Here is a 13,177-nt window from a genome sequence, read left to right as displayed (position 1 = left end):
AAAAAAAAGTTGGCGGTTCGTCACGTGCTCGGCTCGAGTCAAAGAGTCGAGAAGCGACATTTCCTATCGAGTTTAAAGTATTCATCCATTGCAATACCATATATTCGTGATAATGAAACGTATCTCCTATTTGCGGACAGATAAAAACCAAGCATGATTGTCCAGATGCTTGTCCCTACTATCGAAGAACGCAAATCGATAGTATCATTGAAAAGCCAACAGAGATATATTCGGAGCGGAATTCGTGGGTATGTGTATTTAAAAAAAGATTGATAAGGCAGAACAATTAATCGCTAATCAAAATATTTCCCCGCGTGAATTATCGCATCTGCGTAAATGATTCACACAATTCCGTGTTCGTGTTGCTAGAAATTCAAATTCGAGAACTCGCAATAATGTGTCCTTGAGATCACCTTGAACTCGCGAAGATAACAATTATCTCACAGTCATTGGAAAATTCTACGATTGAAGACATTGAATATAGCCGTACGAATAATTTCGTACAAACTACGAGACTTCTTAATTGTAAGGTAAGTATACAACACCGTTTATAAATCACAATGATTATAACGAAAAGACAGTAAAATCAATTTTTAACGAATGAAAATATTTAGAACACTGTGCGTAGTATTTTACATTGTACGAACTCCTCCGTATCTGTTTGATCGTTTAAAGACACTTATTTTATTCTTATTTTTTAAATCGTTCTTGCGATACTAATGTATTCCCTCTTAATAGAACGCTAACAAGAGATACAATCTTTGCTAGCTAAATAGCTCGATAGTTCGTGATACGATCGGGACAGAAATTAGATAACAAGCATTTGGCATAACTCGAGGAGCATATCGCGTGAACGACGAATCCGTACACGAGATATACATATAAGCAATTCGAAGATTTGAATTAACGTGTGACTAATCAGAGTGATCGCGTAGCCGCCGTTCCGAATGCTGATCCGATTTGAAATGCCCTCCAATACGCGGCGGCCGTTGCCCGATTGGCGGTTACCGGTGCAGGTTCGAAAGAGAAGGGAATGCGCAGAAGCACGTGGATTTGTTTAGACGACTGTCAAGCCCCTTTCGTAGCGCATTTACAAAGTCCGTGGGGTGCTTCCGGTAAGCCCCGTAGCTGGCGGCGGCGCTTTCCCGACAAACGATACCGGGGGCCAACGGGGGCGACAAGATCCACTGTCTACCCAACCCCGCTCCTCTCCCTCATCCCTCCTCTCACCGATTCCTGCCCCTCCCACCAGCCCTTCTGTACCACACGGCATTACACCTCCGATGCGGAGACAGAGACAGAGACAAAGTCTGGGACAGGGGCAGGGGAGGAGTGACGACGGCGACGATGCCCGGCGAAACGAGCGATGGAGGAGGGGAAGACATCAACGGCGGACAAGGCCGCCATATTGAATCACTCTCGTTAATTTTTGCGCAGAGGCGGCGTGAATTTTTTCTCCTTGCGCGGAAGGTAGCGGCTCAAGGTTGTGTCTGGGTCTCCGGATCGTGACGATCGTTTCGCGGTTACCGCTGCCACGCGTCACCCCGCGCGATCACCGTGTTTGTTGTTCCCTAGTGTTGGACGGGTTGTGTCTGTTTGTCTTTTTCCCCACCAAAAAACGTAAATGGTAAACGCGATGAACGGATACGAGGCACGGGAATGGTTCGTGGAAACATGCGGAAATCGTGGCTCCAGAATCGCCAGGCGGTGAAGTGTGCTCGCGATAGGGAGGGACACTCGAGGGAAGCGAAGTGTACGCGTACACTGACTGCGGTATGTCGTGTGCGCCATGTCATTGTATGTAAGCGATAGTATAGAGTGTAATATATATCGTGGAGTGGAGTGAAGTGGAGTGGAAAGCGACCGGCTACCTTGCCTGCCTAACTGTCTGCCTAACTGCGTGTCTTTGCCCGCCTGCCTGCCTGCTTGCCTACCTGACCGACTACCTGATTACTACCACCCATCAGCCCGTTTTACTCGACCGCCTTTGTGTAATTGTTTCGTATGCCCGAACGATTTACACAAATTCGGACCAATCTTTTCCATTGACCGACCGCTCTACGGCTGGTTCAGGTACGTGTACTTTCTTCTCGCGAACGCCGCTGGCAGACGTTGGCGTGTGGGGGTCAAAACACTCCGGTCTCGGCGTTCGTTCCAGGGAACGCGGGATTATCAATGTAGTAGGAAATATGTACGTTGTGCACGCGGAGACATAAAGAGTCGCGTGTCGCTGTCGCGCGAGCTGGCGTCGCACGTCACCAGCGAGCCGAGCCGAGGCGAACGTTCGCGTGTGTTCACCCGACACTCGAGCCACAATATTTTGAATTGCTCGACCGATTAATTACAACCGAACTCAGTCTCGATTCTTCTATTTCCATAAGTAAGCCGTCGGTCCACGTCGAACGATTCACCGCGGTGTTTCGTTCCCGTCGCTGCTTCTATTTCTTTCCTTGATACACCAGAAAATGATAAAGAGAATGAGAAGCCCGAATTGGTACGAATCGATGTTACGCGACTTCGGCGAGTTCGTTACATTTTTTTCTTCCTCTGCGGTCTTTTTCCTTGTACAAAGATAAACCGTTCTTTCCGAAGTTTTGTAATACAGTCGATGGAACATTCGTTTTTTTTTCTTTTCGCATTGGAGAATTTGGTTCAAACTATTTACTTGGCGCGATAAGATTAGCTCGACGTGAGGTTGTAACGGTCGCGTACGTTTATTAGGTTAGGAAGAAATTGCAAGATTACCGTAGGTCGCTTTAGGGTTCACTTACCGGTTTGGGGACTTTGGGTTGTTTGCTTACCGTATAATTTCATGTTGACTCGTTGAAGGAGTGGATGTCGAATTGCAAAGGTATTTTATTTGATATAAGTCTTTCACGTAGTACATATATGTACATACTATTTACGGTTGTTTTTTTCTTTTTTTTTAGAGGTAAACGTATAATTAAGTACATATCACATTTAGAAGCGCTGCTTTGTGCACGATAACGAACATAACGAAACGAGCCTTGCTTATGTTTATTCATCGTTTCCCCGTGGAATTGTGAATTAAAGTAACGAAACTGGTATGAAAAAGTCTGTGACATCAATTCGAGAGTTTAGAGACCCTACTCTGTCACGTGATCTGGAAAGTGTGCGGCGGGAGATCCGAGAGAAACTCCGTGAACTAGTTAATTCTTTCGCGGGAGAACGTAATAAGTAGATGCAGCTGAAAAAAAACTCAAAACGCTTGTTGCAAGATTGTTGTTGTTATGCATCATCTTCGTCGTATTAATATGATATGAAATCTTTTCCAATGGAAGATGCACGAAGTACATCGGCGGTCATAATTACCGTCCACCCCACTCCGACAGCTCCCGGTTCATAACACATGAGTAACAAGAGTGGGGTGGACGGCTATTACGACCGTCGATGTACCTCGAGCCTACCGTTTTGAAAAGCGTGTTGTAACATGTTATCGCTCCGTTTTCCTTATCTGTTACTTTGTATATCTAAAGGGTGTAATGAAGCCATTACTTAGCAAAGTCGATGCTTAAGTGTGCTCCGGGTATACCCGGAGCATATCGGCATCGTTCCCGATCACGAGAAAAAGAGTGGCAAATAGTGTCGCATTACCTAGAGGTCGCGCTCGGTTTCCTCGATACAATAGTAATTACGAGATGCGTGGACGATATCAAATACGTTGCGAAAACATTGTAACTCCTTGGTCCCTGCGGCCGGGGATGCCGGCAGTGGGGACTCCGTCGAAAAATCGATTTCCCGTAGGGCATAAGGGCGCGGGAGGAGCGAGGGCAAGGGAGAAGTTAACGGAGACGAAATTCGGGAAAATCCGCAGAGAGAGAATGAGAGAAAGAGAAAGAGAAACACGGTCGGTGACGGGCGGGAGGGAGAAAGAGAGAGAGAGATTGGTTTCTAGCCCGTTCCCGATGCCGCTCGTGTGGGTGAGTGGCTGACGGTTTGTGGTAGGGGGTAGACCGACGACGGGGTGAGGGGAGAAATAATTAATGTGCGACCGTACCTCTCCCCTCGCGGTACAGGGCACCCTCCCTCCCCCTCTGGCCTCCCCTTCCCCCTGCAACAGTCTTGTACCGCTACGCTTAGCTGCCATTGTGCCGAGACGCCACTTCCGAAGCATCAAATTCAATTCTTCGATTTCGTGCCGCCACTTCTTCGCGGAAAATCTCAGCCGCGATAAAGGAAGACGAAAACGGGCACGCGGCGGTGTGTCCGTAGTGCCGGCGGGCCAGTAAAGCGCGCCAATATCCTCGCGCGCGATCTCGGAAACACTGTGTATTCTTCCTGCTGAACGTCTTTCGAATCGCGCGGAGGTTAGGTTAGGACATTGCTTCCGTGGATATCGGCCGATCGCCCGCCTCGCGGGGCCAGCATACCGAATCATTTTTATCGCGTGTTGTAGTACTCTCGCGGCTCTCGATCGCGTTTTCACCGGCGGTGTGTCTAGCCGTGGTTCTGTGTTGTGATCGTGGCGTTTGCGGTTGGGACGTTTGCTCGTTTGCTCCACGAGAGAAACGGAGAGAGAAAAAGATAGATAGTGTGCAAGCGAGAACGAAAGAGAAAGAGATAGCGAAAAAAGAGGGAACTACGATGCCCCGGTGCATGTGAACCACGGGATGATTGGACGGAGATTTTGGTAACCCAGTTATTTTTATTCCGGTGTATCTTTTCTATCGCTTTCGAATTACGGTGTTGCGAAACGTCGCACATCTCTGCCGTTGGCTTCTTTGTAGTGTTTTTTTTATTCTCTTTTCGTCTCGCCGCTTCCCCTCTGGCGAACGTACCCACCGCCTCGTTATTATTATTATTATTGAAATCAATCCAATCGAACCGCACCAGACGAATCGTGGTTATTAATAAATACTTGTGTTTTTTTGTAGAGTCGCCGCGTTTGAGAGAATGGAAGCCATGGATTTGGACGGGGATGCAGTGGTGGACCTGAGTGTTAGGTAAGTTCAGAGAGAATTCGTTTTTTTCAACTGTTTCCATCAAGCTTCAAGATTAGTTTTCTACAATGTTGAATGGAAGCAGGCTGTCCAGTAGCTTGTCAATTTGCAACTGCCATTGTTTACAACAGTCTGATTATGAAATGGGGCTATTGTTACATGTTATGATTATCAAGAATGAAAGCACATAACACATTACACTACCCTATGATAATTTAGAATACTGACCTCTTATCAGCAATAGCAACTGGTAGTTACTTTACATAGATACAGATTATTTTCTTTGTATTAATAGATTTGATTTACATAGCATTATGCTTAAGTATACTTCTCTTCTTGAAGTAATATTTTTTATCATATGTTGTATGTATTTCAGTAGCAGTGGCAGAAGGAATTCTCCATCGATTGCTGTTAACTCTGATGTAGGAGTTCCATTAGATTTAGGTCTTCATTTTTCTTCGAACCCTAATCTGGATAACAGTATGCCGGAAGCACGTAATATCCAAAATGCAGCGAGGGGAATTCTGGCTCCGAAGTCTGCAGATGATAGAAAAACCCGCCGTAACCTTAGACCTAGAATTGAAATAAGTTATGCAGAGACACCGGATGAACGTAGAATAAATGGTTATGTGAATGGAAATGCAGATAGTGATGAAGGTTAATTGAGAAATAATATACTTATTTATAACCTTGGTAGTCTTTGGTAGCATGGGAATAAATATTGTTAAACTATTTATTTACTAGGTGATATGCCTCCTCTGCCTCCAATTAAAGAACTGTCATCAGATGAGCTAGCTGAACGTGAAAGAACACTTAGGAAATTAAGGGAGGAACTTAGATCTGAGGAAATGAAGTTGGTGTTACTGAAAAAATTACGGCAATCACAGCAACTGAAAGAAAACATCGCTGCCGTACCAAAAGTACCCAGCAAGTTACCACCACCAGTTACAGTACAACAAGCTCCCCTTAGGTAAACAAATGTTGTTTTTAAGCACACTTTTAATGACATACAATTAGTAAAAAAAGATTGTATTTTATAGTCATAGAACTGGGAAGGCACCACCACCTCTACTTAGGGGACAACCTGCACCAAGCAGGAGTAGTATACATGTTCCTCCTCCTGGAATGTTATTACCGCCTACAGCAGCCCGAAGTTCTACTTCCAGTACTGGAATACCACCAAACATGATTATACCACAACCACCACACCCTAGAAGCAGGCCACCTAGTGCAACACCAAATGTATCGAATTATCATGCACCAGCAGACCGAACTGAGAGATCCACAAAAGATCCAACCCCCACTCCGGCACATCAAGTAAGTAAGGTATAACATGTCAGATATTTTTAATACATATTTCTATAACTAGTGATAGTTTTAACTGTTATATTTTGAGAATATTTACACTATTTGTTCATTTGTAAATTATGTAAATAACCGTAATTGTGTTTTTGTAAACACAAAGCTGCTTGTTGGATCTCAAGAAAATAAAACCACCGCATCCTTAAGCACACCTGTGATTTCAGAACAGGTATATCCACTAGTCAAAATATATATTAAGTCTTTTGCCGCACTAACTATGAATTCATTTTTATACCAATTTTCTTGTCCCCTTAATAATCATATAATTTCTTTGGCTATGTTTAACCCTCTCATTCTTCCACCTTCTTCTTCCTGTCACTTTTTATGTTTATTATAATTTTTGATGCTTTATTTTATAGAGAATTTAAAAACGAAGTTACACTTTTGTACATGCATCTAATATCCGTTTTTAAAAGCAGGAAAGACAGCCAAGGGATGATAATCAGACGCCTGCGCAACGTCAAGCGGCTGCTAAACTGGCTTTGAGAAAGCAACTTGAGAAGACGTTGTTACAAATACCGCCTCCGAAACCACCTCCACCGGAGATGCATTTTGTACCTAACCCCTCGAATACAGAGTTCATTTATCTGGTTGGTTTGGAACATGTAGTCGATTTTATTACTAAGGAGCCTGCTATTCCACCACCACCAGAACCATTCGAGTGTACGCAATGCAAAACGGATTTTACACCTGTATGGAAATGGGAAAAACCGATCACTGGTGGTAAGAAGGAAGGTCCAAGAGGACAACATGCAACTTTCCAGAGACCTCCGGCAGGTCGTGATCCTAGAGTTATATGCGAACATTGTGTAACGACCAATGTTAAGAAAGCTCTGAAAGCTGAGCATACTAATCGGCAAGTACAATAATTCAGACAAAACCTGGTAAATCTTCTTCCTCGGATTTCTCGTAATTAATATGTAAATGTATACAGGTTAAAGACAGCGTTTGTAAAAGCACTGCAACAGGAACAGGAGATAGAACAAAGGTTGGCACAGGCAGCGTGTCCAAGTCCAGATCCACCAGCTCCTAAACCAGTTCCTAAAGCAGCTACTCCCACAAGAAGAGTAGCAACGCCACCAGCCCCTCCGCCACAGGTACCTCCAGCACCTACGTTGGCACCAACTCCTCCGGCACCCAAACTGCAAGAGCATCCCCTGGTTAAATTGGCTGAAAGTGGGAAATTCAGTCCGCACCACGCGGCTGCTGCCGCTGCTTTGCAGCAACAGTTGCTTAGAGGTAATTTTTCAAACATTAAATGCTCATAGTAAATTGATGTAAGATAAATTGTTTGTAATCTTCTTTGTACAGAGTTAGCAAAGAATCCTGTACCAGGTCTGCCACCTCATCAACCTCTTCCTGCTCACATGATGCCACCATTTACCTCGATATTGTACCCTTATCAGCTGGCAATGGCGCAGGCCAGTGGCAAGGGTCTCGCAGAGTTACAACGACAAGCGGCAGATCTGCAACGTCAATACTTGCTCGATATGATTCCGTCGCAAGCGTCTCAAGCACAAGGCAATCAGGCCCCGCCACGGGCCCATCCACACAATTGGAAGACGTAACCAGACGCATTTAAAGATCAGACAGTAATTGCGAATAAATGAAACTGCAGAGCTGTGTTAGAGAATATCGAGGAGCAAGATTACACATCTTGTATTCTTTTTCCACGACATCGTACTAAAGGGATCTAACGGAGTGTGACGGTTGCATTTTCATGCACTTAGGATAATATACCAATCGTTGGATCGGTATCTTTATTACAAAGTGAAGCTCAAACCGGATTAATGGACGACAAATACTTCTTATATTATTGTGAACAAAAGGAGAAACTATTGACCATCATTTTGTGAATATTGCATTGACGTGTGAGTGTGAGTTTATTGTTATTCGAAAAGTTCGAGGTTTTAATTGCCGCAGAAACAGAAATATGAATGGAAGCATTTTTAGTTATCACTAAGCAAGATCACCATAAAAGAAAAAGAGTTATGAGAAACAAATCTTTTTCGATTCTCGAAGTAGATGAAAAATGAAAGAAATTCAACTGACCAATTGATTCTTCAAAGAGCAATATCCGTTTCTTTTCTTATTATCTTGTGTTGGTATCTATGGTACCAGAAGGAGAAGGAGGAAACTATATAGGTGAATATGTCAATCAATCAGATTCGAGTAAGTGCATAATAACTTGGACGCACATGAATGAATATAATTGCTTCAATTACTACATTATATATATATACATATATATATAAAGAACCAAATGGACATTTGTATGGCACTAAGGACAGTAGTAAGTGTTAACGTGATTAATACGAATTGGTTGATCTAATGATAGTAGTGATAAACGAGGAGCGAGAAACATGTGGAGAAGCGAAACAAAAGTTTCAAACAAAGTAAAAGAAATAGAAGGGTGGAATCTTTTTTAAGACCCTTATAATTAAGGCAACCTTTGTTGGTGGTTCGAATCATTTTTTCCAACCATCGGCGGTACCTGTACTCTGTGTATATCTCTTTATTTTCTTCAAACTGTGAGTATTTTTAAGGCGATTATAAAATGTGAGAGAAAGAGAGGGAGAAAAAGTAAGAGAGAGAGAGAGAGAAAGTGAGAGTGGGAGAGAGAAAGAGTAATAGCTACGACAAAATTGATCTTTGTAAGAAATTGTGTGTGTTAGTGATAGTCAGCAAAAATGAATGTGGGAGTGATAGTAATTTTTCTCTTTTTTTTTTCTTCGTCGAGATACAAGACAAAGAACGAGCATTCAGCATGTTTTTAAATTAGAGTGACACGAGTGTCATTCGCGCACAAATTGTTGTTAGGAAAATTCGTAATAATAATGGTAAGACTTTGGGTCACATCGATGCAGGATGCGTTAAAACATGGAAACGAAACGAACGATTCAAATATCTCTCTCTCAATATATATATTATATAAAAAAATATATAATTATATATATAAATATATATATTATATATATTATCTAAATATATATATTTATATATGTATATATATATATATACAAACAACCGAACGAAGAAAAAAAGAAACACTATGGATATAATAAATTAATGGATAGCGCGATTGATTTCATGTGTCACGTCGATGTAAAAGTATTTAAAGCGAAAAAAAGAAATCTTAACTGGACGTATGTATCCAAAAAGTTTTACCGAACCGCTTCTAAGTGGCAAGATGGCCGAATTTTTACGAAAAGATCCTCTCTAACCAAAAAGATAAAAAGGAAAAAAAAAGATAAGAAAGAAAAAATTTGCACTTGAAAGAGTTTACAAATCTCCGGCACACGATCCCAGTAACGTATTTATCACATACACACATCACTCTCCACCCACTAATAATCCGATGATTTTACATTGATTCCGGCTAACTGATCTTGGTCCACAACAATCTTTCCGAATCACTAAATAATATAGTTAACTGTAGTCTTGATATTTCTCTCGGTATATGATACAAGTTAATAAACTAAAAATAGCATAATCATCTCTCTTTGTACTACGTGATAGATTTTCAACTCAATACTTGATATAAACGAAATGTACACCGTAAACGTAAACGTCTTACGATCGCATAATAGATCAAGATCTGTGTTTTTTGTGTAAGAGGGAAAAATGGAAATCGAAGTAATATCATTGTCTACACGTTTATCATCGTTGCCAGGGCGCTACCGCTGTAATTATCCTCCCGTCGTATTCAAGAGAAACTGATAAGATGAAGAAAAAAGAACCCGATTATTTTATTAATTAATTTATTTGCGTGGACGCACGAGGACGAGCGGGGAACCGTGCTTTTGTGCCGAACAAGTACAATCACTCTCGAACCTATACAAAATTTCCTTTGTTCACTCGTTGTAGTTCTTATCACAACATTTTCTTTTCTACGATCGATGACCAAGAACATTTATTATTTTGTACAGAATGTTTTAGCATCGATAGATTCATTGTTTTAAAAAAAGAGTGTCGATAAGAAAACAAGTTTGAGCAATGTATATCGTTATTTTTAGAAGTGCTTTTAGAATTATGTATATTTTTAAGTGTTTTTCTTTTAAATGTAACACTTTAAAAGAGTCAAAGTAACGAAAGGTTACGATACTGATGATCGCTTTCCGAAGGAGCTCCGAGAGCTTATTGGCTTGGACGTTGGTTACTCCGTAACGTCGATTATTAACGTTTCTTATAGTCTAATATGTATACTCATTATTCGGCAAGGTTGACTTGGATATTATCTTTCGATAAAGGATAAAAAGAAGTTTTTTTTTCTTTTAGTTTTGATCATGCGTATAGACTAATTTGAACTGGTTGATTGCGCGGTACTGTATCTATAGCAATACATATGTTGAGATACTCTATACCAGGATGAAGTATGGAAAACAAAACACCGAAATATCTCTACCGACATTGAAGACTACTTACGAGTATGCTGTAATTAAAAAAAAAGCTCCGTATTGTTTTCTTTTAAATAATAATCTCAAAGGAAGTTATTAGATTTGCTGTTGAATGATTTATGGAGAAAGTCGCCAGTTATTTTGTAGTCAAAATGTAAATGAAGATATATAGGTATCTTGTTCCTGGTCCATTTTGCCTTGTATTTGAACACGTTCAAATTGATACATATCTAGACGATGCCAGGCGACACGCCAATTGTTTTCGCGTTCGTTCGCCGAACGGTCTCCCTCGCCTCGTGACGTAAACGGCGTTCATTAAAAGTGACAAGATGGTGCGCTCCGTGCACCACCCTCACGACTGCCGTACGAAGTTTCGCCTAAGTTCTTTCGTGTGATCCGTTCACGACGGTGGCGAATCGTCGATTCTGTTCTCGCGCGCGCACGATCTCTCGTGACGGTTCAAACTGCATTTTCTCGTGGCCGAATGGAACCTACTAAAAAAATGAAACGATAACGAAGAAAACAAAAATAGCAACCGGAAAAAAAAAGAAATACTGAACAGGTGAACACAAATAAGTTTCTTCCTATCTTCCTTTCTAGTCTTGTCTTTCACCTCTGCGTGGTGCTATTTAAGAGCTAAAGCACTTTTTGAGTGCGAACGTAATTTTATATTCTAAAAATAGAGAGAACGAAAGAGAGAGAGAAAAAGAAAGAGTGAGAGAGAGAAAGAGATAAACGTACGAAAGGGGAGACAGTGTTTTTTCGCTAAACGAGAGGAGAGAGAAATTTTTTGGGGAAAATTTTTCGCGCGGGGCGGTAGTGTGTGTGGAGAAAAAAAGAGAGCAAAAGATAAGAAGGGGGTGATAATGGGGATCGAAGTTTGAAGACACGATAGTTAAAGCAATACAGAACTTCGAACATGGCGGATTAGTATTCTTAAGGTACTTGGGAAGCTGTGTGAACGAACCACGTGGTCCGATATATCGTGGGGGACACGAGATAAGAATAAGAAACGAAAGAAAAGAAAAAAATAATAATAAAACGAATTATTAAACAAAATACGCACGCAATATTGTCCGCAGGAAAAGAGGAACGTGTTTTATAGGCGTCGTGGAAATAATTGAACGTCCAAGAAATTCATACCGTTGTATCTTAAGTCTGACTACCTGACCGAGAATCTCTCTGCCCCACAATTTATAGGATTAGTAGTTAAACAAACAAAAAAAAAAGTACAGTTTACCGAATACTCTGGAGACTACACGAATAAAGCTTATCAATGATTGTATTTCGAGTGATGTTTATTGTCGTCATTTGTATTCCGAAAGCCAACAGTCGGTAGCGAGACGCTGTCAAATAAGCGGGAAACACCTTTTCTCGCGAGCGTACACAACGCGATCGATCGGCGAACGCCAATGCGAGAACTATGTTTATAATGCTCGATCGTAGGACCGTCGACGAACATTGTAAATTATTCGAATCGGAGATGCGTGTGCTTCGAGCGGCTGCCGGTTGTACAGTTCGTTTAGAAAATTTCCCTTAGGTAATCCGATACATAATAAACGGTGTGAGCGGGGTAAGTCTAGGTGTCTGCGACTGTCAGCCTGTAGAAGATATTCATTTTTTACTAATTTTGTAAAGCTGCCTGAGAACGCTCAAGAATTCGTGATTACAAGGTCAATTGACTTCCTTTTGTTTTTATTCTTGTTTTTTTTCTCTTTATCTGATTTCGCACGTCCGCGCGAGAAGGATCTATCGATCGATCCGGGAAGATTTTCTTACACGTTGCGGACGACTCGTTAATGTTCCAATTAAAATGGAGCAATGGCTCCCGTCGGGCCATTTTCCCGCTAGAAATCGATATCGAATCTTATTTTAATTAAGACGGGTTGCGACGCGAATCCGAAAGAAATTACATGGGCTCGTGACACCCGACGAGCATATGTACGTTGTCAAATATTTTATTTATACAACAATGATTCCGTTAGGAGATTTCTCACTCTGTTAATTTTTGCGGATTTGACTGTGTATCACACGAAAAAATAAACAATTAGAAGTAGAAGTAGCCTGGACCGTGCAATGGGGGGTAGTTTCCTCTCGGTGACCTTGAGCGAGCAGTGTCGATCTTCTTCCGATGAGCACTTCCTTCGGACAACCTCACCACCTCGGACTACGTTTGGACGGGAAAGGAGCCCTATGATCCACTCTGTACCGGTCGCAGGACGGTCTTGCGCTACTTTTACGGACGATAAAGCACCTGTCCTCCAAAGACCGAACCGTGAAACTGATTTTTACGGGCCGGGTTATCATTTATCCCGCGACATCTCAGTTCCTGTCCAGCGAAACGTGCACGGCAAAAAATAACGTGAGACCAGTTTAACGAGTCGAATGATAAACGCTATATTTAGAAACTCGAAGTAAAACTTTCAACTTATGCAAGACACCGATCGACTACGGAGT

The 13,177-nt window shown here is 41.8% G+C and overlaps 1 protein-coding gene across 10 annotated transcripts; it reads left to right on the top strand.

The window, feature by feature from the left end:
- The first annotated feature begins 1,205 nt into the window (after positions 1–1,205).
- On the top strand, positions 1,206–12,779 carry Simj (transcriptional repressor p66-beta simjang). 10 transcript variants are annotated; one of them, XM_078186808.1, is made up of 9 exons: positions 1,206–2,073; positions 4,896–4,964; positions 5,338–5,618; positions 5,706–5,931; positions 6,002–6,278; positions 6,427–6,492; positions 6,740–7,179; positions 7,258–7,562; positions 7,635–12,779. In XM_078186808.1, exons 2-9 carry the CDS (start codon positions 4,915–4,917, stop codon positions 7,889–7,891), a joined length of 1,902 nt encoding a protein of 633 aa, XP_078042934.1. In that variant the 5' UTR covers positions 1,206–2,073; positions 4,896–4,914; the 3' UTR covers positions 7,892–12,779. The 10 variants fall into 10 exon arrangements, with proteins under 10 accessions (XP_078042934.1, XP_078042928.1, XP_078042932.1 ...); XM_078186802.1 differs by having other exon boundaries at positions 6,002–6,287; XM_078186806.1 differs by having other exon boundaries at positions 1,207–1,773; positions 5,341–5,618; positions 6,002–6,287.
- The last annotated feature ends 398 nt before the right edge of the window (positions 12,780–13,177 follow it).

Source organism: Augochlora pura, chromosome 7 (assembly GCF_028453695.1).
Source record: "Augochlora pura isolate Apur16 chromosome 7, APUR_v2.2.1, whole genome shotgun sequence".
Classification (NCBI taxonomy): domain Eukaryota; kingdom Metazoa; phylum Arthropoda; class Insecta; order Hymenoptera; family Halictidae; genus Augochlora; species Augochlora pura.
The sequence above is the reverse complement of the archived record's forward strand: the minus strand, read 5'-3'. Positions and strand labels throughout refer to the sequence as shown.

Excerpts from the sequence above, each read along its gene's own strand:
- Simj (XM_078186802.1), top strand. The coding sequence starts at position 4,915 with ATGGAAGCCATGGATTTGGACGGGGATGCAGTGGTGGACCTGAGTGTT. Across the intron at positions 4,965-5,337 it reads GTGGTGGACCTGAGTGTTAG|TAGCAGTGGCAGAAGGAATT; the intron begins GTAAGTTCAGAG and ends TATGTATTTCAG. Across the intron at positions 7,180-7,257 it reads AAAGCTGAGCATACTAATCG|GTTAAAGACAGCGTTTGTAA; the intron begins GCAAGTACAATA and ends AAATGTATACAG.